Raw genomic sequence first — 23,543 nt, forward strand, 5'->3', positions numbered from 1 at the left:
CTGGCCAGCCAGAGGCCACATGCTGGGCAGTCCTCAGACTCTGACCGGGACTCACTTGCGCTGGTCCTTCCAACCGAAGCTCCGCTCGGACTGGTCCCATTCCTGGGCCAGGACGAAGCGCAGCTCCTGGTCGGTGGAGAAAGTGGCGAGGGAGCCGTTGAGGCGCTGGCAGGTCTGCGCGGCGTCCCAGTAGTTCTCCCCGCTCAGGTAGACCCTGTAGCAGCTGGCCGTGCCTTCGTAGTGGTGCCACCCTGTCGGGCACTTCCCTAGGAAACATGGAGCACAGAAGGGGTGTCGTCCCCCAAATTAGGACCTGACTCCAGAACATCACACGTGCCGCGTCGGGGCGGCGCACTCGGAAAGCAGCCCAGGCGAGTGGAGCCGGAGGGCCAAGGAGACAAGCTCCTGGCCTGAGACCACCGGCGGGCGCTGCAGAAAGGCTCAAGTTTCTCCACGATGTACGTTCGACGCAAGAGCCAAGTGAATCCAGCGATTCCTCCCAGCTCTAAATGGCCTTTCAGTCCTCTCAGCGGAAAGAGCGGCTGCAGGGTCAGTCCCTGTGACACAGGCACCGCCCCCGGGAGAGCGCAGCGCAGGCGGGGGCGCCGCCCCACACCCGGCCCTCCCGGCTCTCCTGCCAGCTCTGCCCTGCACCGCAGCTCAGCAGGCCAGAGCTGGGAGGGCCCGAGACCTTGTGACCCGAGCCTGCCCTCCACGGGGAGAAAAGGAGGCCTGCGCGCTGCCCCAGCCGCAAAGCCGAGGACCAGCAGGAGCCCGAGCCTCCCTGCGTCCAGCCAGTGTCTCCTCCTTCCTCGGCCTCTCAGTGTGCCCCTCGGCCGGGGAAGGCCTAGTAATTTACAGCGTACCTTAAGGAGCATTAGTGACCTGTTTTGTTTTGTGTTTGAGATAGAGTCTCACTCTGTTGCCTGGGCTAGAGTGCCGTGGCGTCAGCCTAGCTCACAGCAACCTCAAACTCCTGGGCTCAAGCCATCCTGCTGCCTCAGCCTCCCAAGTAGCTGGGACTACAGGCCTGCGCCACCGTGCCCGGCTAATTTTTTTCTATATATTTTTAGTTGGCCAATTAATTTATTTCTATTTATAGTAGAGACGGAGTCTCGCTCTTGCTCAGGCTGGTTTCGAACTCCTGACCTTGAGTGATCCTCCTACCTTGGCCTCCCAGAGTGCTAGGATGACAGGCGTGAGCCACCACGCCCGGCCTGTGACTTATTTTATAGAATCTACAACCTTCAAATGCTGGGCACCTCCTAACAGTACACTGAAGAAAAATAACAACTTTTAGCAAAGCCAGTTGTTTAAAAAAAAATGCATTTTTTTAATGCATCCTATGGAACTAATAAAATTTCCTGGAGACTTATGCTCATGCTTTTATTATTTAGAGCACATGTGTGTGTGTGACTTCTGAACAAATGCACATAGACTATGGGAAAGGAAGTGGCAGCTCTGGACCCCGAGCTGGAGGCAGGGCCAGGGCGCTGCGTGCGCTAGCTGCCCGCCGCGGAGACGTGCAGCTGAGTGCGCAGGGAAGCTCCCCAGGTGCGGGCAAGGCGCCAGCTCTGGGAGAAAAGGTGTGGCACAGCACCGCCGCTGCGTGTTGCTGACTGCCCACATGACGTGGTCAGCACGCGCCTAGCAGGTGGCCCTGTTCCGTCCGGCAGAGAGGTGAGGAGGGACAGGCCGAGCAGCTGCAGGTCGCTAGCACCAGGGCCGGGCTTCCCCTCTCAGCCGGGCCCGGAGGAAACCCCCGGGGAGGGAAACCGCTGGCCGGGGACACTGGAGGAAGAAAGCACTCCTTTTCATTGATGCATCTTTCTATGCTCTGAACTGCATGGGATCACGGCCTGCTGGAAATTAGACAAGCAATGGGATGAGAGGACACGGAGCTGAGGCCCCCACGGGGCTGTGCCCTGGAGCCACCCCTTCCAGCTGGGGGACCTCTCGCCTCAGCTTCCACACCCACCAGTACTTGACCACCCTCTGGCTGCGGGATCCGCACAGGGGCCCCAGCAACTGCGTGGCAGAGCCGGGCACAGAGGACAGCTGGCCCACGCCACCCGCAGCTCGCTTGGTCCTCGGCAGACAAAGAACTGAGGCTCTACGAGGGGCAGGAGCTGTGAGGAGTGCCAGGGCCGTCCCAGGGACTCGCCACTGACAGTGCCGGGCTCGGGCAGAGCCCACTGCAGCTCGGCTGCCCTGCCCTGGCTGCCGGCAGTGGGCACAGGCCGCCGCGCTCCCCATTGCTGAGAGGCTGGGGCTGAGCACTACTAGCACAGCAGACACGGCAGGGGTCAGGCCTGCCTGCCCTGGGGTCAGGTGCCCCCAGCGTACCTCAGAGCACCTCACCTGCACAGGTCTGCCTGGGACCGGCGACTTCAGCCGTGGCTTTTCCTCCCCCCAGCCTTCCTTGATCTTGTTATGTACCTATACAATTTTAACACCTTATCCTCAAAATTCTTGAATAGGAAAAAAAAACAAAATAAAATTTTAATGTCATAGGTAATTCATTAAATAACCAATTACCTTAAAAAATTTAAAAAAAAAAAAAAACAACGTTGAATAGAGCCTTCCCAGCCATCACTCAGCCCACCTCGCCGTGCAGAGCGGCGTCTGCGTCTACCGAGGGAAGGGCGCAGCAGCAGGGGCGCCAAGACCTGAAAGGCTGTCACTTTGTGAAAGCGAGCCGCCCGAGCGCCTTCCCGGCTTGGTCGCGAGCTGGGTGTCCGTGGCGGGGCAGCGCAGCCTCGCTCGCTCCACAGTCACCTCCCAGGGCTGTCTGGGGACACCGGCACTCACGTGAGCCAACAGCGGCACCGAGAGCGGCCGGCCAGGCCTGCAACTTACTGCTGAAGCGGACGGGCTGCGCCACGTTCACCGCGTGGAAGTGTGTGGGGTCGCCGGCTCTCGCCCGCCCCTGCCGCGGGTCCACGGCCTCCTTCCCATGGCGAGGACGCACCTCTGCGGTCACTTCTGAAAGCAAAGGAGACAAGAGTTGTGAGTCCCGCCCAGCCAGCTGAGGGCGGCTCCCCGGCCGGCGCCAAGCTCTAGGGCGGCCGGCGCCGGGCTCTAGGGCAGCGGGCGTGGGCTCTAGGGCAGCGGGCATGGGCTGCCGGGGCTGGAGGGGAGGCCTGGCCCGCACAGTCCAAGCCCCTCGGGCTCTTTTGTCGTTCAGGTCAAAAGGGTCACGTGTGCTTACTCAAATTATGCCTTGGCAGTCTTTTTATAATTACTATTGTGATATGGGGTCTCTCTCTCTCATTGCATTTTCCAACAGGTTGTTGCAAGCACGGCCCAGGGTCAGCCATGCCTACTGCAAATCCCTCGGCAGCTCCAGAGCCGGGGGCAGGACACACCATGCAGGGGAGCTCTTCCCAGAGCCCAAGCTGCCCTTCCCCCACCCCAGCCAGCCTGGGAGCCGCCCCTGCTGGTAAAAGGGGGACCCACGTGCAGGACCCTCCTCTGCAGTGCTAGGGCCTCCGGGCCTGAGCACCTAACATCCACCCGTCTGCCCGTCCCCAAAGGCCGTGGGGGCCTCGGCATAGGCCTGGTGTGCAGCGGGCCTCAGTGAGTGGCTGGAAAGCGTGAGCAGGAAGCTGAAGATGGGGGAAGAGTCTAGTTTTATGTATCTTGATCTATTAATCCGCAGGTCAGTTCCTCCACACTCTCTCTAGAGTCCTCTGCAGGTAAAGACTGATGCAGAGGAGGGAGGTGGCTTACCCAAGGCCACGGAGCAGGAGAGAGGAATGGGCAGTGCCCCTCGCAGGCCCACCCACCTGCCACTCTGCCTGCACAGGTGTACCCTGATGCACAGTGACTAAGCACCTGGGGCGAGGTTAGGTCAGACCTGCGACAAATGGCCTGCATGGCTGCACAGACACCTGCCCACAGGCACGCTCCTGCCTCAGCTCGCTCAGGCCAGCCTGACCTCCCCTGCCCCCAGCCTGGCAGTCGGCCCTACCTGACAAGCTCCGGACAAAGCTCCTCCGGGCTGGTTCTGCTAGCGTCATGGCTGACTCGGTCTTTATTTAATAAATAGGCTGCATGTTTTTCTCATTATAAAATATCCAGTGTGAAACATCTGAGCAATACAGAAGTTTGAAAAGACAACACACAATAAAGGCAACAAACCCTTGTCTATACAAGAGTCTGCCCCCACCATCTCTTTTCCTACTTTGTGTAAAACATATTTATTACTTAAAAATATTGGGATCACAGCAAATACTCTATTTTATGACTTGCTTTGTAACCTTAAGGCTATAAACAGCCTTTCATTTCCTAAATAGGCTTAAAACCTTACTTTCGATGGCTGCACAGTATTCTGGGAATCCATTTGTTTCAATACCAGAATCCCTATACTTTGAAGTTTAGGGATGTTTGCATCTTTTTTCATTCCACAGAAGGCTGAAGTAAATACCTAGTACAAAAAATTTGTGTGTGTTCTTCATCATGTCAACGGAAAAATGCCAAACTACGCAAAATAATTTTAAAGAGATTTATTCTGAGCCAAAATTGAGGACCATGACCCGGAGCCACTGCCAAGAGGCCTTGAGCAGTGGGCTCGTTGTGGCTGGGTGACAGTTCAGTTTTATACATTTCAGAGAGACAGGGGTTACAGACAAAGTCACAAATCAATACATGAGAGGCGCACATTGGTTTGGCCCAAAAAGGTGGGACATCTCCAAGGGGGGCCTTACAGGTTATAGGTGGGTTTAAAGATTTCTTGGCTGGCAATTGGCTGAGAGAGTTAGACTTTATCTAGAAGACCAGAAAGGATAAGCTTATTTTAAGATAAGGGTGTGAGCACTCTGGGAGGTCCAGACAGGAGGACATTTTAAATTTACAATAGGATGCTAGGATGCTTTATTTAAGATGCTTTAAATTTACAATAGGCACCTACTAAGATGCTTGAGTTAAGATAGGGGATTCTTATCTTTTTGGTAATGTTAATGCGGTACCAGAATCAAGTTGGGAAGTAAACCACCGCTTTATTTGGTTAACAAAAGCCGCTTAGTGGGAATTTACTGTTAGTCAGCCTGACCCAGCTGACCTTCGTAGGAGGGAGTTTTTAGCAAAAGAAAAAGATCAGAGTTCAGTCCTCAGTCATGTCTGAGACCCTGGGCAAGTCAAAACCCTAGATGCTTTGCTTACTTCACCCACAAAATAGTCACTAAGCATATTTTTTTGTCCTTTTTTAAAATTTCAGCATATTATAAGGGTACAAATTTTAAGGTTTCAAATAATGCCCTTGCCCTCTCTCCCCCAAGTCTGAGCTTCAAGTGTGACCATCCCCCAGACGGTGCACATCTCACTCATTGTATATGTATACACCTGCCCCCTCCCCCTCCCACCTGCCCAATACCCAATAAATGTAAATCCTATGTGTCCACTTAAGTACCGATCAGTTAATGCCAATTTGCTGGTGAGCTATTACAATGGTGATATAGCACATCCTGTATTTTCCTGAATAGAGCTGGAACCCATACTACTAAGTGAAGTATCCCAAGAATGGAAAAACAAGCGTCCCTAAGCATATTTCCATAGCTTCTCTGGGGCACGCGACAGGGACCAATTGGACCTAAGATGGAAAATCACTCTGAAATACAAAATATGCTACCAGCGTCTGAGCTATCTTCAACATAAAGTGAGACCCCCCAAGGGAGAAACATCGTCAAGGCCTCATTGTGTGTCTTCAGCGCAGGTGCCTTTGGAGGTACTTTGACACCCCAAAATGCAATGTGATGATCTCAGATGTTGCCGCCAGTCTGGGACAGGAAGCCGGCACAGAGACAGGCCTGATGCTGCAAACACCTAGCTCTCTAGGTGTTAGGGGACGGCCAGCTCTCTAGGACTGGGGAGCCCCACCCCGTGTCCTGGGCAGGGCCCCTGCAGCATCTGCTGCGGGGACTCGCTGCCCCCGCTGGGAAGCAGGGCAGCCCATAGCACAGACCCTGGCGGGGAGGCGGGCGGGGTTGCCGGGAGGGCAGAGCCGCCTGGCCTGGCGAGGGAGCTGCACCTTAACTGGGGAGGGTGGGGGCGGGGGAGAAGAGTTTCCTCAGAGGCAAAGACAGGAACGCCTGGGACAAGTTTGAGGTTGTCCGCATTTTTTTTTCATTCTACGAAAGGGCGCATTAAATAACTCCCATGACCCAGCCTGGGTGTGGCTGGAGCACACGTCACTGACTCTAAATGCCACATCTTCCTCTGTCCGCTTAGCGGTCAAGACCTGCAGCTCCGCTTTGCGCCTTGGCCTCTCCCCCAGAGCGAGCACAGCACCTGGGGAAACTGCCCACCGCGGCGACCAGATGAATCCAGGGCAGATGGCGGGAGGGAAAAGGTGACGGCGAGAGCTGCCACTCTCGGGCGCCCGAGGCCAGGTTGGGCACACACAAGACGGTTTGAGAGACGCTACCTGCAGGCTGGGGTGGAGGACAGGGAGGGACCTGCAGGCTGGGGTGGAGGACAGGGAGGGATGTTTCAGGGAAGTAACCAGAAGGCCAAATGGCGGTAGAGGCAGCTAGTCTGTGCTGAGCAGGCTTCTCTGGCTTGGGTGGCGACTGTGAGCCCTTCACCTGTCTTGCACCTCTCTTCGTACCCAAATGCCCACCTTCACCCCTCACCTGCTCATTGGTGCCACACGTCTGTGCCCACCACGGAAACCTGCCAGCACAGCCTCCAGCCTTGGCCAGCGAGGAGGGGAAGGGCCCAGCCAACGGGTGACACTGACGGTGGGCGGACGGGGACCTGCAGCCTCCTGGGAGACAGTCTGGGGGGCGGAGCGGACGGGGCTACTAGCACCCTCGGGATGTCTCAGGACCGCCTCTGACAGCAAAGAATCTTCCTCTTCTCCCTGAAGGCCGCCGGCTCTGCTCGCCCGGCCCACCCCTGTGCAGCCATCGGGGGGTGGGGGGTGAGGGAGGCGTCGTCCGGGACACAGACCCCCCCAAGGCAGCTCTGCCGCCTGGGTCCACTGTCCTAGGCGTGGGGAATGCGGCCCGGAACAAAACAGCACGCGATCCTGTCCTCCTTAGCAGAGGCCACACCCTCCTCCCCACCAGCGACTGGAGGGAGGCTCGTGCCCCGTGACCAGGCTGGGACCAAGCAAGCCCGAGCGCAGGCGCGTGGCCCAACCGAGCCCACTCCTGACGTCTGGAAGAGCAGAAGAGGAACGGCCCCGCAGCCAGGCTGCTCTTCAGTGCTTTAGAGAAGCAGCTCTTCCCTCTAGACGTCCTCACTGGGACGGCACAGCAGCGCTGGCTGCGAAGACGGAGTGGGAGCCCTCGGGAGGGACCTGAAGCAGGGAGGGGACAGCTCAGCCGACTTGGCACTGAACACAAAGGGAAACGGTCTATATAGGCAAGAAAAGCAGGCTCAAAGTGCCAGCAGACTTGCTCCAGGTCAGAAGTGGGACAAAGAGCAGGGGCCTCTCCCTCCTCCAGGGCACAGACCTGAGCCTCCCTGCCTCTCTGGCCACTGCAGCGCCGCAGGAAGCCACCCCTGCTGTGCCTCCAGCCCACTGCCTGTCGCCTCCTCTCCCGCCTCTGGCAGCACTGGTGGCTGCGGCGCTGGGGGCTGCCTGCCGACAAACCGAGAGCTGGGGTGCTGGGGAGCCCCTCGCCCAGAGAGGAAACTGGCTTGCTTCCTAACAGCAATTGGCCAGAAAGGATGATTAGCTGCAAATAAAGGACAAAACGTGAGTGATTCTAACTTGTATTTCTAGAAATTTAAACCCTGCCCACACATTAGGGTCCAGATGAGCTTGTAACTTCTCCACATATGGGCAAGGGTGAGACAGCCAAGCCTCCTTGACCCTCTGAGTTGTCAGAACACACATCACTTCCTACTTTACAAAACACAAGTCTGGAATTATGGTCAAAAACCCAATGTTGTTAAGTCTAATAATACTTGTTTACCAAAACATAACTTCTAAAACCAGAAAACCATGAATATAAAATTCCTAATGGTATTGCCATTTTTCTTTCTTTCTCTTTCTCTCTCTTTCTTTTCTTTCTTTCTTTCAGACAGAGTTTCAGTCTGTCACCCAGGTTAGAGCACAGTGGCGTCACCATAGCTCACTGTAGCCCGCATGCAACTCCTGGCTCGAGCCATCCTCTTGCATCAGCCTCCAGAGTAGCTGGGACTACAGGTGTGCATCACCCGGCTAATTTTTTTTTTTTTTTTTGTAGGGATGGGGGTCTCACTATGTTGCTCAGGCTAGTCTCAAATCCCTGGACTCAAGCAATCCTCCCGCCTCAGCCTCCAAAGTGCTGGTATTACAGGCGTGAGCCACCGCACCCAGCCTCGTGCACGTTCTTCAAACCGATTCTTCTCCCTCTTGGCCCGGGCCAGGGCCTCCTTGCTTTCTGAGTCACTGAGGCTAGAGACCTGCTAGTGGGCATGCCCACAGTCTAAAACACCAGTACGGGCACTTTTGTTTTTCCGTTTTATATGCACTCAGACAATATGCAACCTGACACAGAATATGACTGCGAAACTACAGCCCTGAGAGTTCCAGGTCAAAGACCTGCCTCCCTCCTGCTGCTCCTGGGCCCAGGAACGTCTCTAGCGAAAGAGGGGCATTCACAGAGGGAATGTCTCGAAACCTGCTATGGCCAGCAACAAGAGCTGAAGCCACCAGAGACCCTAAGACACATTCAAGCTGGGGCCTTTGGCCTCGACCACCAGCAGAGACATGACAGAAGTGGACTGACAAGTAGGACCCTCGCCCAGGGCCTTTTAAATTCATATCTATGTATCCGAAAAGAGGAAACGGAAAAGCCTGCCTCCCCTCCCCAGCCTCCTGTGCCCAATCCCGTTGCCCGGGGCCATCCTTTTCACTTATTTCTTCTGGTATTTACGTCCATATTTCCTAGCATTTAGGGACTAGTTTTATCCATTTTAAATGTTGCCCAGTGACGTGATGTTACAGCAGGTAAGACTTAGCTCACATACACTCTGTACCCCACCTTCCGATAAAGGAGAATCCATTTCGTAATTGTTTTTTTTTTAGTCTCCCTTTGTTGGCCAGGCTAGAGTGAGTGCGTTGGCCAAGCTCACAGCAACCTCAAACTCCTGGGCTCAAGCCATCTTCCTGCCTCAGCCTCCCGAGTAGCTGGGACTACAGGCATGCACCACCATGCCCTGCTAAGTTTTTCTATATATATTAGTTGGCCAATTAATTTCTTTCTATTTATAGTAGAGATGGGGTCTCACTCTTGCTCAGGCTGGTCTTGAACTCCTGACCTTGAGCAATCTGCCCGCCTCGGCCTCCTAGAGTGCTAGGATTATAGGCGTGAGCCACAGCACCTGGCCTCCATTTCGTAATTAAAGCCAGTATACTTCTGACTTCATTTCCTCTTCAAAAAATAAAAAATAAATAAATAAAAAAAAAAATAAAGCCAGTATACTAATGTAGTAATGTTAGTGGGCCAAAGGGCGCACTAAGGTGACTGCATTTCTCTAACACCTTTCTTTTTCCTGAAGTTAACATGTGCATCAATCTTTAAATTAGTTTTCTGTATGTCTACCATTAACTTTTCCAGATACTACAATAGATAAAGGCCAGGAATAAGTTTTTGAACTCTCAAACACCCTCTCGCACTCTGCTTCCTGCAGTCTTGTCTGGTCTCAGTCAGAACTGGCGGCTCCCCGGGCTGGGCAGAGCCTCAGTCCTGCCCTGAGCTGCTCCCTACACCAGGCCACCTTCTCTGTCGCTCCATCCTCTCCTTTCACAAGATCACATCTTCCACCGTCTTCTAAGAAAGGAGGGCACGGTGACCTTCCTCAGTCTGTCGGTATCTGCAAATTCCTCCCTCCCTCCCTCCCTCCCTCCCTTCCTTCCAGGCTGTGACGTCAGCCTAGCTCACAGCAACCTCAAACTCCTGGGCTCAAGAGATCCTCCTGCCTCAGCCTCCCGAGTAGCTGGGACTACAGGCTTGTGCCACCATGCCCGGCTAATTTTTTTTCTATATAGTTTTTAGCTGGGCAATTAATTTCTTTCTATTTTTAGTAGAGACGGGGTCTCCCTCTTGCTCAGGCTGGTGACCTTGACCAATCCTCCTGCCCCGGCCTCCTAGAGTGAGCCACCATGCCCAGCCCTCTGCAAATTTCTTTATTCTATCTTCATGCATGACTGGTTTCTTTAGGTACAAAAATTCCAGACTAGTAACATTTTTGAAGCTTCTGGTTAAAGATATCACATTGAACAAACACATTCAATCATCTCCAGTCTCCCCTAAAACCTAATGCAACAACAGTAACGATATTTTTACGAGGCATATGGTCACAAGGACAAACAGCAGGGAAGAGGATGCCAACGTTCTAAAAACTGGAAAGCAGAGGACACATGGTGATGTAGAGAGGGTGACCACATGTATCAATCTGCCTGTTGTCCCAGTATCTTACCCAGTTTGGCTTCTGTCCGTCTCAAAATTGTCTTATTTTAGAAGTAAATCACTGTAAACTCATTTGAGCCCAGAAAGCTAAATCCTAGGCCAAAAGCTGGGAAAGTACAAAAACTAGGAATCTGGCAATATTTAACAAATCTACATATACTTTCAACCCAGCAATCCTACATATAGAATGTATACTATCGATATATCTCCAACAATTCAGGAGTGGAGAGATATATGCACAAGGATATTTAGTGTGGCATTATTTTTAATAGCAAAATGACGGGAAAAGTGGAAGGCCCATACACAGGAGACTAGTTAAAGCATAGTAGGCCTCTAAAGTGGGGCGCAATATAGCTGTAAAAAACGAGAACGTTTTCTATGAATTGATACTGAGTGATAGCAACAATATTTTTTAAATTAAAAAAAAAAATCAGGCCAGGCGTGGTGGCTCATGCCTGTAACCCTAGCACTCTGGAAAACCGAGGAGGGCGGATTGCTCAAGGTCAGGAGTTCAAGACCAGCCTCAGCAAGAACAAGACCCCGTCTCTACTAAAAATAGAAAGAAATTAGCTGGACAACTAAAAATGTATAGAAAAAGTTAGCCGGGCATTGGTGGCACATGCCTGTAGTCCCAGCTACTCAGGAGGCTGAGGCAGAAGGATTGCTTGAGCCCAGGACTTTGAGGTTGCTGTGAGCTAGGCTGACGCCACGGCACTCTAGCCAGGGCAACAGAGTGAGATTCTGTTTCAAAAAAAAATCACAGTGCAAATAGTATATATACACAGTAAGATAATTTTTTCTATAAGGAGCAGGAAAAATAAGGAAATAAAATATACATATATATATTTGCTTATTTTTATTAATGGGTGAAGGACGAGAAGGGAGTGTGTTTTTCATATAGTTATGTGAATAAATTTTTCATGTGATTATAACTTGGATCTTTCTTACATTTCATATATTTTACAAATAAAATTTGAAAAATCAGTTATACAACTTTGTAAATAAATATACTAAAAACCATGTAATTGCATATACTTCAAAGCAGTGAATTTTATGAATTATATCTCAATAAAAAAATTAACTTAAACAAGATGAGGAGGCAAAGTCCTAAAACTGAATACAAACAGAACTGAACGTTAACATCACACAGAAGAAAAGAAAGAATGGATCCCAAGGACTTTGGACTAAAGAACTCCAACTACACTCCCTCAGGGGGAAGGAACAGTGCAGCAACACGAAGAACTGCAAAGGAACCTGGCATTTACTTAGAAGGTTTGTTATTGGTAGGTAGGAGGAGTAATTCCAAAGCTACTTCATGTGTATTGTAGGACTGGCCAAATCAGTAAATACAGATGAGGCTGGGACCAGGGCTCTAGGGTTTTGGGAAAGGAGCTGCAAACAGGAAATGGGAGGAGGGAAGAACTCTAAGTGTAGATTAGAGTTACAAGTATCAATAAAGATGAACTTCTGTTTCTAGCTCCATCTACAGACAGGGCCGTAGACTCCCAGGGAGGAGGGGCAGAGCTAACGCCCACAGCTCTGCTTCCATTCCCTCAGAGGAAGCAGGTCTCGTGGAGAAGTGGCTGCCCCCAAGGCTGGGGGGACAGCGGAAGTGTGAGATGGGCCTGGAGCAACTTGTAGTGCCAGAAAATAAAGAAGAGAAACAGAACAGCTCTTTACAGTATAGTATCATTTATCTTTTATTTTATTGTTTTTGTATAATAGATAGGAAGTTCATATTTTATATCTCCAGTGACATATTTACAGCTGAATATAAGTGGAGGAGACCTCCTCACACACACAAGCCAGCCCTTAAAGAGGGAAGGCCCCCAGCTGGCTCACAAGAGAAGCACCCACTCCTTGGCCCAGGTTTTGGAATTTTGCCAGCCTTGAGCTCATCAATAATATCTTTAATATCCTTAGGTGTCAGATCCTCATAGCAGTTGTCATTTATTTGAACCACTGGTGCATTTACACGGGCCCATACACATTCCACCTCTGTAAGAGTGAAAACCGTGTCAGGTGTAGTGTCCCTAACCTTCATTCCACACTTTTCCGAATGGCCTCCATCCAGTATGCTGCGGACAGTTTCAAGGCATGCAGGGTGTTAGCAGTACAGACCTGAATGTGACACTTTGCAACTGGCTTTTGATTGTGCGTTGTAGGAAAAGCTGCCACTTGATGTGCTCTTACTGGAGGTACTTAAAACCTTCTGCAACCTTGTTCCCGCCGGAGACGGGCAACGGTGCATTTCACCTCTGGACTAAATCCAGGACCGGAAGCACAGCTGCTGCTTCATGCCCTTCTGGATGGTTTTTTACAATTGCCTCTATCCTCTTACAGTTTTCTGGTGTGAAATCAAATCTGGGTTATTCTCAGAAGTACCTCTGTGCACAGAGAAAGCTCCTCCGGCTCCACTTTGCACTGCTGTCTTATGCAAATTCCTTCTGTGTCTTCCCCACTGGGTGGCAGTTCCAGCTGCCCAGACCCCACACACCACGGCGAAGCACATGGCTGGCCAGACAGTTCGCCCTTCCCCAGCCACCTAGAATAGTGTCATTTATTAAATGTAGGGTGTATAGCAAAATTATAAAAATTGCCATTTTTTAACCATCACTGTCATAACTGATTCAGACAAGAGTCATCCACAGAACCTAAAATAATAGGGTGTGAAGCTATCGGGGGAAAAACTAGATACCATCCCACACACTACTTCTTCACTACTTCTCCACAAGTTACTTTTCATTACAAAAGGGGAAAGAAATATTTACAATAGTGACATCTGGAAGACACTACCTTAAGTGATCAAACTGAATATCACCAATAATGGGACTAAGTGACCTCATGTGCCTTATGATATGACAATTTATGGCCAAGGTAGTATACCTGATTTTTAAATAAAGAGTATTACCCAAAGCTAATCATGAGGAAAGAGACAAGTTCAAATTGAAGGACATTCTACAAAACAACTAATTTGAAATCTTCAAATCAGTCAACGTCATGAAAGGCACCCTCCACCCTCCCCCCAAAAAAGGGCTGGGGAATAATTCTAGATTAAAGAACAAAGCAAGAAGGCAATGTGTAACACATGTGTAAATACATAAAATACATGTGTAATCCTTGAATAAATCCTGCATTAAAAAAAAAAAACCTGTAGAAGACATTTTGGAGACAATGAAAAAATGAGAATATGAATAGTATTATAGTAAATTTCTTGCATGTGAAAACTATAGGGGATAGTTTTTGTTCTTCAATGACAATTAAATACTAAATGGGGTAAAATGTCATGATATCTATAACCTCTCAAAGCATTCAGAAAAAGACACGCAGAGAGCAATAGTGGCCAACACTACCGGCGAATGGGGGAAAGGCTACAGGAGTGGTTGCTGTACCGTTCACACGCCTTTGCTATAGATCTGAAACTGCTCTGATTAAAAACTGGAAGGAGGGAGTTGGACACATTCAGATCCCTCCCTACAACTCAAGCAGTAACCAAATCAACAGTAAACTGGTGATCTACTGGTGAGAAGGTGGTCTCTGGGCTGAGGGGCCCCAGTGCAGATGAAAATCAGGGTTCCTCACTGGGGTTGGGGTGGAGGCAGATGCCCCAGCCTCTTTCCCTCCACTAAGCTCTCAGAACCCCAGCCTGGATCCGGCAGATTGGGAACATTCTCTATGGAAAAAATCTGATCAGTCCAAGAAAAAGTCCCAAAGGGTAGAAGAAGATCCCCGATGAAACATTCCAGCTGGTTCCCCGTCCTGGGAGGCCCACGGGTATAGAACGTCAAGTTCCTCTGCCACACAGCAGATAAGCAAGGACCACCAAACCTCTGAGGAGAGCTTTCACATGAAAGGCAGAGACCAAACCCCAGAGGAAAACACCACGGAGTAAATGAGCACCGAGAGATGAAAAGTTAAACAAAACTAAAAATATGCCGTTAACATGTGCAAAGTGAGACTCCACTGAATTCACAAAACAAGAAAGGGATGCTGTTAAGAGGGAACATGCAGACAACACTAACCGCTACCCCCTCTGTCACAGCTCTCATAGAAATGAACATGACAATAAAAATGAAAACTCATTAAAAGATACGGCAGAAGTAGAAACCTACTAAAAGTGAAATAATAAAGAGATGGAAACTGGAAACATCAAAAGTTGAGCATAAGTCCAAGAACTCCAATTCCCAATAATAGTAGTTTCAGAAACAGAGAACAAAAAAGAAAGCAGAAGAGAACAGGAAGAGATGAAATCTAGTGATACTTTTCCCTAAAATGAAAGGCATGAGTCTCTAAGATGCATATCCAGCACAGTGCCCCAAAAGGAACTCAAAATTCTCAGAAAGAAAACAGGTTATGTTCAAAGGAGCAGGAACTATTATGGCACTAGCAACTTTGAAAGCTTGTAAAAAAATGGAGTAAGACCTTCCAAATTATAGGAGAAAATTACTTCTACCTTGTCATTCTAAATCCAGCAAACTTATCATGTATGAAGGTAAAATACATTTCAGACATGCAAAAAAGGAAACAAAAACTTTTGTCTCCCATGTTCATTTTCTGCAGAAGTTACAAAGGAGGCAGTACTCCAGTAAAATGAGGGAGTAAACCAAAACAAGAAAGATATAAAAGCCAGAAGCAGAGGGTCCAACATGAGAGAGAGAGATGAAGGCAAAATCAACTGATTCCCCCACCTTGATAGTGCAGGTGGGCAGCTGGCACAACAGCGCTAACAGGTTGGGGTAGCTGGGGGCTCCAGGAGAGAAGAATTCAAAGAACTCTGCCTGGTAGAGCACATGGTAGATCTACAATTGAGGGGATATCAGGAGAGAGGGACTACTAGGTCCTTTTTATAAAAAATGTGAAGCAGGCTCGGCACAGTGGCTCACACCTGTAATCCTAGCACTTTGGGAGGCCAAGGTGGGAGGACTGTTTCAGCCCAGGAATTCAAGACCAGTCTGAGCAAAAGCAAGACCCCATCTTTACAAAGAACAGAAAAAAATTAGTCAGGCATGGAGGTACGTGCCTGTAGTCCCAGCTACTCGGGAGATTGAGGCAGGAGGATCACTTGAGCCCAGGAGTTTAAGGTTGCAGTGAGCTATGATGACACCACTGCATTCTAGCCCCACCAACAGAGTGAAACCTTGTCTCAAAACAAAACACAGCAAAAAATTGCAAATCTACAGCCACAATGGAAAACAGTTTGGCAATTTCTTAAATTTAACCCTATGACACCAAAATTCACTCCTATGTATTTGCCCAAGAGAAATGAAAGCATGTGTCCATGCAAAAACTGGTACACCAATGGTCATGGGAGTATTATTCATAGTAGCCCAGAACTGGAAGCTCATCAAACAGTGAATGGATTTTAAAAAATGTGGAATGTATACAATGGAATATGTGGCAATGAAAAGCAATGAACTACTAACACAGGCCGCAAGATGGATGAACCTCAAAAACATTATGCTAAGCGAAAGAAGCCAGCCGCAAAAGAATGCTTATTATATGACTCATTTATACATAATGTCAACAGAAAGCAAGTCTACAAGAGACAGAAAACAGACAGTGCTTGTCCAGGACTGGGGAAAGGTACAGGGAGTCTGCAAATGGTGCAAAGGATCTTTTTACGACAAGGAAATTATTCTAAAATTGTGGTGATGGCTGCAAAACTCTAAATTTACTAAAAAATCATTGGATGGCACACTTCTAAAACCAGTGCATTTTATGGTATGTAAATTATATTTCAGTAAAGCTGTTAAAAAATTATTACAGACTTATCATGGAGACACAGATATTAAAAAAAAGTAAACCAAAGAGAAAGCAATAAGGATGAACATTGAAAACATCGTGCTAAGTGAAAGAAGCCAGTCACAAAAGACTGCATACTCTATGGTTCCATTTCTATGGATGTGCATAAGACGCACATCCATAGAGACAGAAAGCAGGCCAGACGGCCTGGGGCCGGGAAGCTCTAGGGGAGACGGAGAGTGTCTGCTAATGGGCACCCATTTCCTTCTGGTGTGACAAAAATAGTCTAAAGCTGGCTGTTATGATGGATGTACGACTCTGTGAATACTAAAAATCCACTAAACACCATTATAATTGTACAGTCTGTGAATTACACCTCAAAGCTGTTACCAAAAAGCCAAAAGGATGATGATGACAATGATTATCTCCAGAGCGAAAACAAAAGGTTGTGCCAACAAAAAGGAGACACAGTCTTCCTGCATGGCATCCTGTGACTCCCTTTTGAAGGTCCGACGTCCTCCGTATTACTGTGTCTCCCTGATAATAAGGCAGGGTCTTATATTTATTTTCCCTCAAGAAGATAATATTGGGCTAGGGCTTATTTTCAGGGGGTGTGTTATTTTTTTTAAGTACGGTACAACAATCTACATTTATTCAAATATAGTTAAGTCGTCTTCTTCTGGAACATCATCATAACTCTCCAAACCCCGAATTCCATCCTGAATATCTTGTGACTCTATTTCCTTTAGAACCATCGGCCCTGATCTCTCCTGTCGAGCCATAGAGGTCTCACGGGGCAGGTGAGAAGGGCTGCTCGCCTTCTTTCCCGCTCCGCGGCGACACGCACGGGTTGTGCAGATGCGCTGCGCAGCCACGCCCGTCACTCACTAGGGCTTATTTTCCAGGTAGGGCTTGTTTTATGGGCAGGTCTTATTTTCAGGGAAACACGGATGCTCTGCAGTCACGCAGGCAACAGTCCTGTAAACATCTTTTTAAAAAAATTACCGTCCCAGGCCCTTCCCATCCAAAGCTACAGTCTGTCATTTCCAGGGAATTTTCTTTTCTTTTTTTTTTTTTTTGAGACAGAGTCTCGCTTTGTTGCCCAGGCTAGAGTGAGTGCGTGGCGTCAGCCTCGCTCACAGCAACCTCAAACTCCTGGGCTCAAGCGATCCTCCTGCCTCAGCCTCCCGAGTAGCTGGGACTACAGGCATGTGCATGCCCTCATGCCCGGCTAAATTTTTTTCCATATAGATTTTTAATTGTCTGGCTAATTTCTTTCTATTTTTAGTAGAGACAGGGTCTCACTCTTGCTCAGGCTGGTCTCCAACTCCTGACCTCGAGCAATCATCCCACCTTGGCATCCTCCCACTCTTGGTAACCAAAGTGCTAAGGTTACAGGCGTGAGCCACTGCGCCTGGCCAGTACGTTATTTTTGGCTGGCCTATTTCACTGAGCATAATGGCTTCAAGGATCATCCATCAACATGGTATGTGTCAGAATGTCCTTCCTTCTTGAGGTTGAACAATATGCCATCATATTCGTGGACCACATTTTGCTTATCCATTCATCTGCTGATGGACACTAGGGTTGCTCACATCTTTTGGCTACTGTTGAATAATACTGCTATGAACATGGGCATACAAATATCCTGAGTCCCTGTTGTCAATTCTTTTTTTTTTTTGAGACATTCTCACTCTGTTGCCCAGGCTAGAGTGCCGTGGCATCAGCCTAGCTCACAGCAACCTCCAACTCCTGGGCTCAAGTGATCCTCTTGCCTCAGCCTCCCGAGTAGCTGGGACTACAGGCATGTGTCATCGTGCCTGGCAAATTTTTCTATATGTATTTTTAGTTGGCCAATTAATTTCTATTTTTAGTAGAGATGGGGTCTTGCTCTTGCTCAGGCTGGTCTCGAACTCCTGAGCTCAAAGGATCCGCCCGCTGTGGCCTTCCAGAGGTCAATTCTTTTGAGTACATATCCAGAAGTGGAATTGCTAATGGTAATTCTATTTTTAATTTTACGGGGAATTGCCACACTGTAATAGTGCCTGCACCATTTCACATTCTGAACAACCCTGCACTAGGGTTCCCATTTCTCCACATCCTCACCAGCACTTGGCATTTTCTGTTTAATGAGTGTGAGCTATCTTGTCACTTTAATTTGCATTTCTCTAATGATTAGTGATGTTGAGCATCTTCTCATGTGCGTATTGGCCATTTGTGTATCTCCTCTGGAGAAATGTCTATTCAAGGCCTTTGCTCATTATTAATAGGGTTGTTTGTTTTTTGTTGTTGAGCTATAGGAATTCTTTTTGTCATTTGAATATTAGCCCCTTATCAGATATACGATTTTCAAATTTTCCCATTCTGTAGGCTGCCTTTTCACTCTGTTGAATGTTTCCTTTAATGACACCATCTGTGGACAATGTATTTTTCGTTATACTTCAAACAAATTTTGCACTACATATCTCATAGGAATGTTATTTGGTCTGCTTAAACATATTTCCATTTGGATTTGTACCCTTATTAAAACAGAATGATTGGTTTTCATTTTCAAAACTAAATTTTAATGTAGTCTAATTTATTTATTTTTTCTTCTAGTGCCTGTTTTTGGTGTCATATGTAAGAAATCATTGCTAAACCCAATGTCACAAAGCTTTCCTTCTGTTTTTTTAGGAGTTTTATGGTTTCAGGTCTCACATTTAAGTCTTTGGTCCATTCTGAGTTAATTTTTGTATACCATTAGTTAAGGGTCCAACTTTGTTATTTTGATGTGGATGTCCAAGAGTCCTAGCACTATTTATGAAAAGTGCTTTCTCTCACTGAATGGTCTTGGCACCCTTGTGGGAAATCATTGGACCATTATACACAAGGTTTATTTCTGTGCTCTGTATTATATTCCACTGGACTATATTTGTCTTTATGCCAGTTTCACACTGTTTTGATTATTGTAGCTTAACAGTAGGTTTTGAAATCAGTACAAGTGAGGCTTTCAACTTTTGTTCTTCTTTTTTAAGCTTGTTTTGGCTATTAGGGGGCTATTAAGATTCCATATTAATTTTAGGAAGGATTTTTCTTTTCTTTTTTTGACACAGAGTCTTGCTCTGTTGCCTGGGCTAGAGTGCTGTGGCGTCAGCCTAGCTCACAGCAACCTCAAACTCTTGGGCTCAAGCAATCCTGCTGCCTCAGCCTCCCGAGTAGCTGGGACTACAGGCATGCGCCACCATGCCCGGCTAATTTTTTCTATATATTTTAGTTGTCCAATTAATTTCTTTCTGTTTTTAGTAGAGACAGGGTCTCGCTCTTGCTCAGGCTGGGTTCGAACTCCTGACCTCAAGCGATCCGCCTGCCTCAGCCTCCCAGAGTGCTAAGATTATAGGTGTGAGCCACCGCGCCCGGCCCTCCTTTTCCAATTTTGATTTTCTTGCCAAATTGTTGTGGGCAATTAACTACCAATGCTATGGCAAATCAAAGTGGCAAAAGCAGGCATCCTTGTCTCATCCCTGATCTCCAAGGAAAAGCTTTTGTCTTTCACTACTGGGTTAGCTGTAGGTTTTTCATATATGGTCTTTATTATGTTGAAGTAGCAGCTTCCTTCTATTCCTAGTTTGTTGAGTGTTTTGATCATGAAAGGGTGTTGAATTTTGCCAAATACTTTTTTTTTTAAATTTCAGCATATTATGGGGGTACAGATTTTAAGGTTTCAATAAAAGCCTATTTCCCCCCTCCCCCCAGCCAAATACTTTTTCTGCATAGAGATGATCATGTGGTTTTTTTCCTCTCTCTGTATCTAGTTTAGTGTATTATAATGATTTTAGTTTGTTAAACCATTCTTGCATTGCAGGAATAAATCCCACTTGGTCCTGGTATATAAATCCTTTTGATATGCTACTGAATTTGGCTTGCTAGTATTTTGTTGAGGATTTTTGCATCATATTCATAAAGGATATTGGTCTGTAGTTTTCTAGTAGTATCTTTGTCTAGCTTTGGTATCAGGATAATGCTGTACTCACAGAATTGATTATGAAGTGTTCCCTCCTCTTCAAGTTATTGGAAAAGTTTAGGAAGGATTAACGTTTATTCTTCTTTAAATGTTTGGCGGGATTAAACAGTAAAGCCATCTGGTCCAAGGCTTTTCTTTTTTTGAGAGGTTTTTGATTACTGAGTCAATCTAATCTCCTTACTAATTTTTTTTTTTATAAACTGCTTTATTGGAGTACACTTGACACTAATTAAACTACAGAACTTAAAGTACACAATTTGAGAAGTTCTTGAAATATATATATCCGTAAAACCATCACCACAATAAAAATAATGAACCTATCCATGACTCCCAAGTTTCTTGGTGCCCCTTAGTAATTCCCCCTCCCACATCTCCTTGCTCCCATCTCACATCCCCAAGTAACCACTAATTTGCTGTCACTACAGATTAGTTTGCATTTTCTAGTTTTATATAAATGGAATCATACAATATATACTCTTTATTGTCTGGCTTCTTTCAGTCAGCATAATTATATTGAGATTTGTCCATGTTCTTGAACATATTTATAGTTCATTCCTCATTTCTGAGTGGCATTGTGTTTTTGTCATTCCTAGAAAAAACAGTCCTTATTTCCAGCCCACGTGCAAAACTTCAGGGAAGGAGTTTCAAACACAACGTCTTAACTTTGTCATTTACAAGGAATTAGGATTCTCAGTCTACTTAGACCAAACTTGATACTAATTCCTTTATATACAGCCCTGCTTTGCTTTGAGTTTTTCAAAACATTGCTTTATTTAAATTTTACCTAAACTCCATCCTGCTGCAAATGAATAACCCTAACTTTGTGGGACTACAGGTGTATTCTTGGTGCATTTACCAGATGGGCTTTATCAGTTGGAATGAATGTTGATGACCACATTAAGTGCTAAAGAGTAAATAGTGTATGACTCTATTTTTGTTTTTTAAAATGTAAACAAATGGAAAGATGACAAAAGAGTTATATATGAAAAATGAGTTTATCTGTATTACTAAATACAGTAAACATATTTTTGTTTTTCCATTTTTAAGATTAAAGGTCACAGAAAAAAAGGTGATTGATTTTATTGAATCAATACTTGCCAGTCTGTCAAAGGGACTGGAAATCCCACTACCACTACTGTAATAGTTTAATATGTTAAATCCACAGGTGTTAATCTACAACAGTTAGTGAAACGTCTAAGGAAAATCATGACCCTTCATGTATCTGGAAATGAAATATGTATTTAGGATTACAAATCTTATTTTACAAATATAAGTGTAACTTGGAAACTTTCAGAGCTACAGCAGATCCCAATGACATCTTCTAAGTTTTGGGCCTTGTAATTTAGTTTTTAATTATCAGTCTGTATAAAGTTTAGCAAGAGTAATTTATTTCTATTATTTACAAAACTCCCTTCCACCCATTAATCACAACATGCGTTACAACACTGTTGAAAAGTAGGTCAAAATACTCCCTGATACATTTTTGGCATTCGGTGCTTACTAATATTAGCCCGCTGATATTCTTTGAGAAAGTCTGTTCACTTAAGACACTTGCTTACATGCTAATTATCATTTAATAATAAAACACTTTTCTTGCAGCAAAACGGAATTTTAAAACTCTCTGGCAACCTCCAAACATTTTCCTGTGATTAAAATCTGAAAAGGCAATTCCTTCCCTTCTAACTGCATCCCACAGATGGTCAACACAGCATATAAAATAGGATTTTGTAAAAACTTTTTGCAGTGTTGTACAAAAGCTTAAAGTAAAACTCAACGAGAAAGCTACCTCTATATGGAAACACAAGCTAATGTGCTTCCCTTATTTCTCACTAAAGCTACAAATTGGTGGAGGAATAGAGCCACCCACGAGCTTGCCAACTTTTGAACACTAGGAACTAACAGCAGTGAAAAGCAAGAGAGAGCGAGCGAAACGATGCGTGCGCCCTAGCCAGGCGGGCAAAGGCGCGCACGCGACGCTAGCTGGCCCTGCAGAGAAATGCCCAGTGTGTGAATTGACCCTAGGCCCTGCAAGAAGAGCGCCCGGCTTCGGTTCAGGCTCCGCCCGGCTCACTGTGGAAGCATCCAGTGGGCCGGGGTCCTCGGGAAGAGAAAGCTGCTTCCACCTCAACACCAACCGCGAGAAGGAAAACGAAAGCCCTGCACCTGCTAGGGCGACTCCGGCCTACACCTGGCGGCCCTTCCTTGCCCTTCGCCCTCCTCCTCCCGCCCCCGGACTCCTTGGGAGCGCCACCAGCCACCCCGCGAGGTTCCCCCACGTGGCCCCTCCCCTCCCCCAGTCGCCGTCCCCACGCTCCGTCTCAACTAGGCCCAAAGGGCGGCCGCCAACCACAGCAGCCGCGCCTTCGCCCCACCTGCTCCCGCCCGCCCACCTGCGCCCACGTGACGCCACCGCCCCGCCCACGCGACCGCAGCCGTCCCCGCGTGCTGAGCCGCCTTACACAGTTCCCGGGGGAGGACAGCGGGGCCCCTCCTCACTAATTATGGGCCTATTCAGTCTTCCTACTTCACAATTCAGTCTTGGGGGTTACACGTTTCCAGGAATTTGTCTGCTTCATTCAGGTTATCCAGTTTAAGTGTAAAATTCTTCATAGTACTTAATCCTTTTAATTTCTGTGAAGTTGGTAGAAATGTCCCAACCTTCATTTCTGATTTTAGTTATTGGAGCATTCTTTTTCTTTTTTCCTCTAAGTCAGTCTAGCTAAATGTTTGTCAATTTCTTGATCTTCTCAAATATCATTGCTTCCACTTTGTCCCTAAGTTTTGGAATGTTGTTTTCATTTTTTCACCCAGGCTTGAGTGCAGTGGCACCGTCATAGCTCACTGCAACCTTGAACTCCAGGCTCAGCCACACTGGTAGCCAGGTAGCTGGGACTACAGGTATGCACCACCATGCCAGGCTAATTTTTTTCCCCCATTTTTTTAGAGAAAGGGTCTTGTTCTGCCCAGGGTTAATCTCAAACTCCTGGGCTCAAGAATCCTTCCACCTCTGCCTACCAAGTTACTGGGATTTACAGGCATGAGCCACTATACCTGGCTGCCATGTTTTCATTTGTCTCAAGATATTTTCTATTAATAATTTCCCAAGATTTTTTCTTTGACCCATAATTAAGAGTATGATGTTCATGTGTTTGTGAATTTTCCAGCTTTCCTTGTATTATTTCTAATGTAATCAAAAAAGAAACTTTCTATGATTTTAGTCTTTTAAATATATTAAGAACTTATTTGGCTCTAAACACATGGTCTATCCTGGAGAGTGTGCAATGTGCACTTGAGAAAAAAAATGTGTATTCTGCTGTTGGGTGATCCTGTAAGTCCCTTAGACTCTGTTTACCTTTCTTCATTTTTATTTTTGTTCCACAGACTCAATTTCAAAT

At 47.0% G+C, this 23,543-nt stretch overlaps 1 protein-coding gene and 1 pseudogene across 2 annotated transcripts in view; both read right to left on the reverse strand.

Annotated features, from left to right (window-relative positions):
- The window catches only part of DGCR2 (DiGeorge syndrome critical region gene 2), a 104,085-nt gene that overhangs the window by 32,563 nt on the left and 47,979 nt on the right, over positions 1-23,543 (reverse strand). For both annotated transcript variants that reach the window (XM_075996779.1, XM_075996778.1), the window contains 2 exons: positions 2,860-2,985; positions 56-266 (listed from right to left, as the gene is read on the reverse strand). In XM_075996779.1, the coding sequence (XP_075852894.1) occupies positions 56-266; positions 2,860-2,985 (337 nt within the window). The remainder of the gene's footprint in view (positions 1-55; positions 267-2,859; positions 2,986-23,543) is intronic.
- LOC105877760 (NADH dehydrogenase [ubiquinone] flavoprotein 2, mitochondrial pseudogene) lies at positions 11,111-22,351 on the reverse strand (annotated as a pseudogene).

Source organism: Microcebus murinus, chromosome 22 (genome assembly GCF_040939455.1).
Source record: "Microcebus murinus isolate Inina chromosome 22, M.murinus_Inina_mat1.0, whole genome shotgun sequence".
NCBI lineage: Eukaryota > Metazoa > Chordata > Mammalia > Primates > Cheirogaleidae > Microcebus > Microcebus murinus.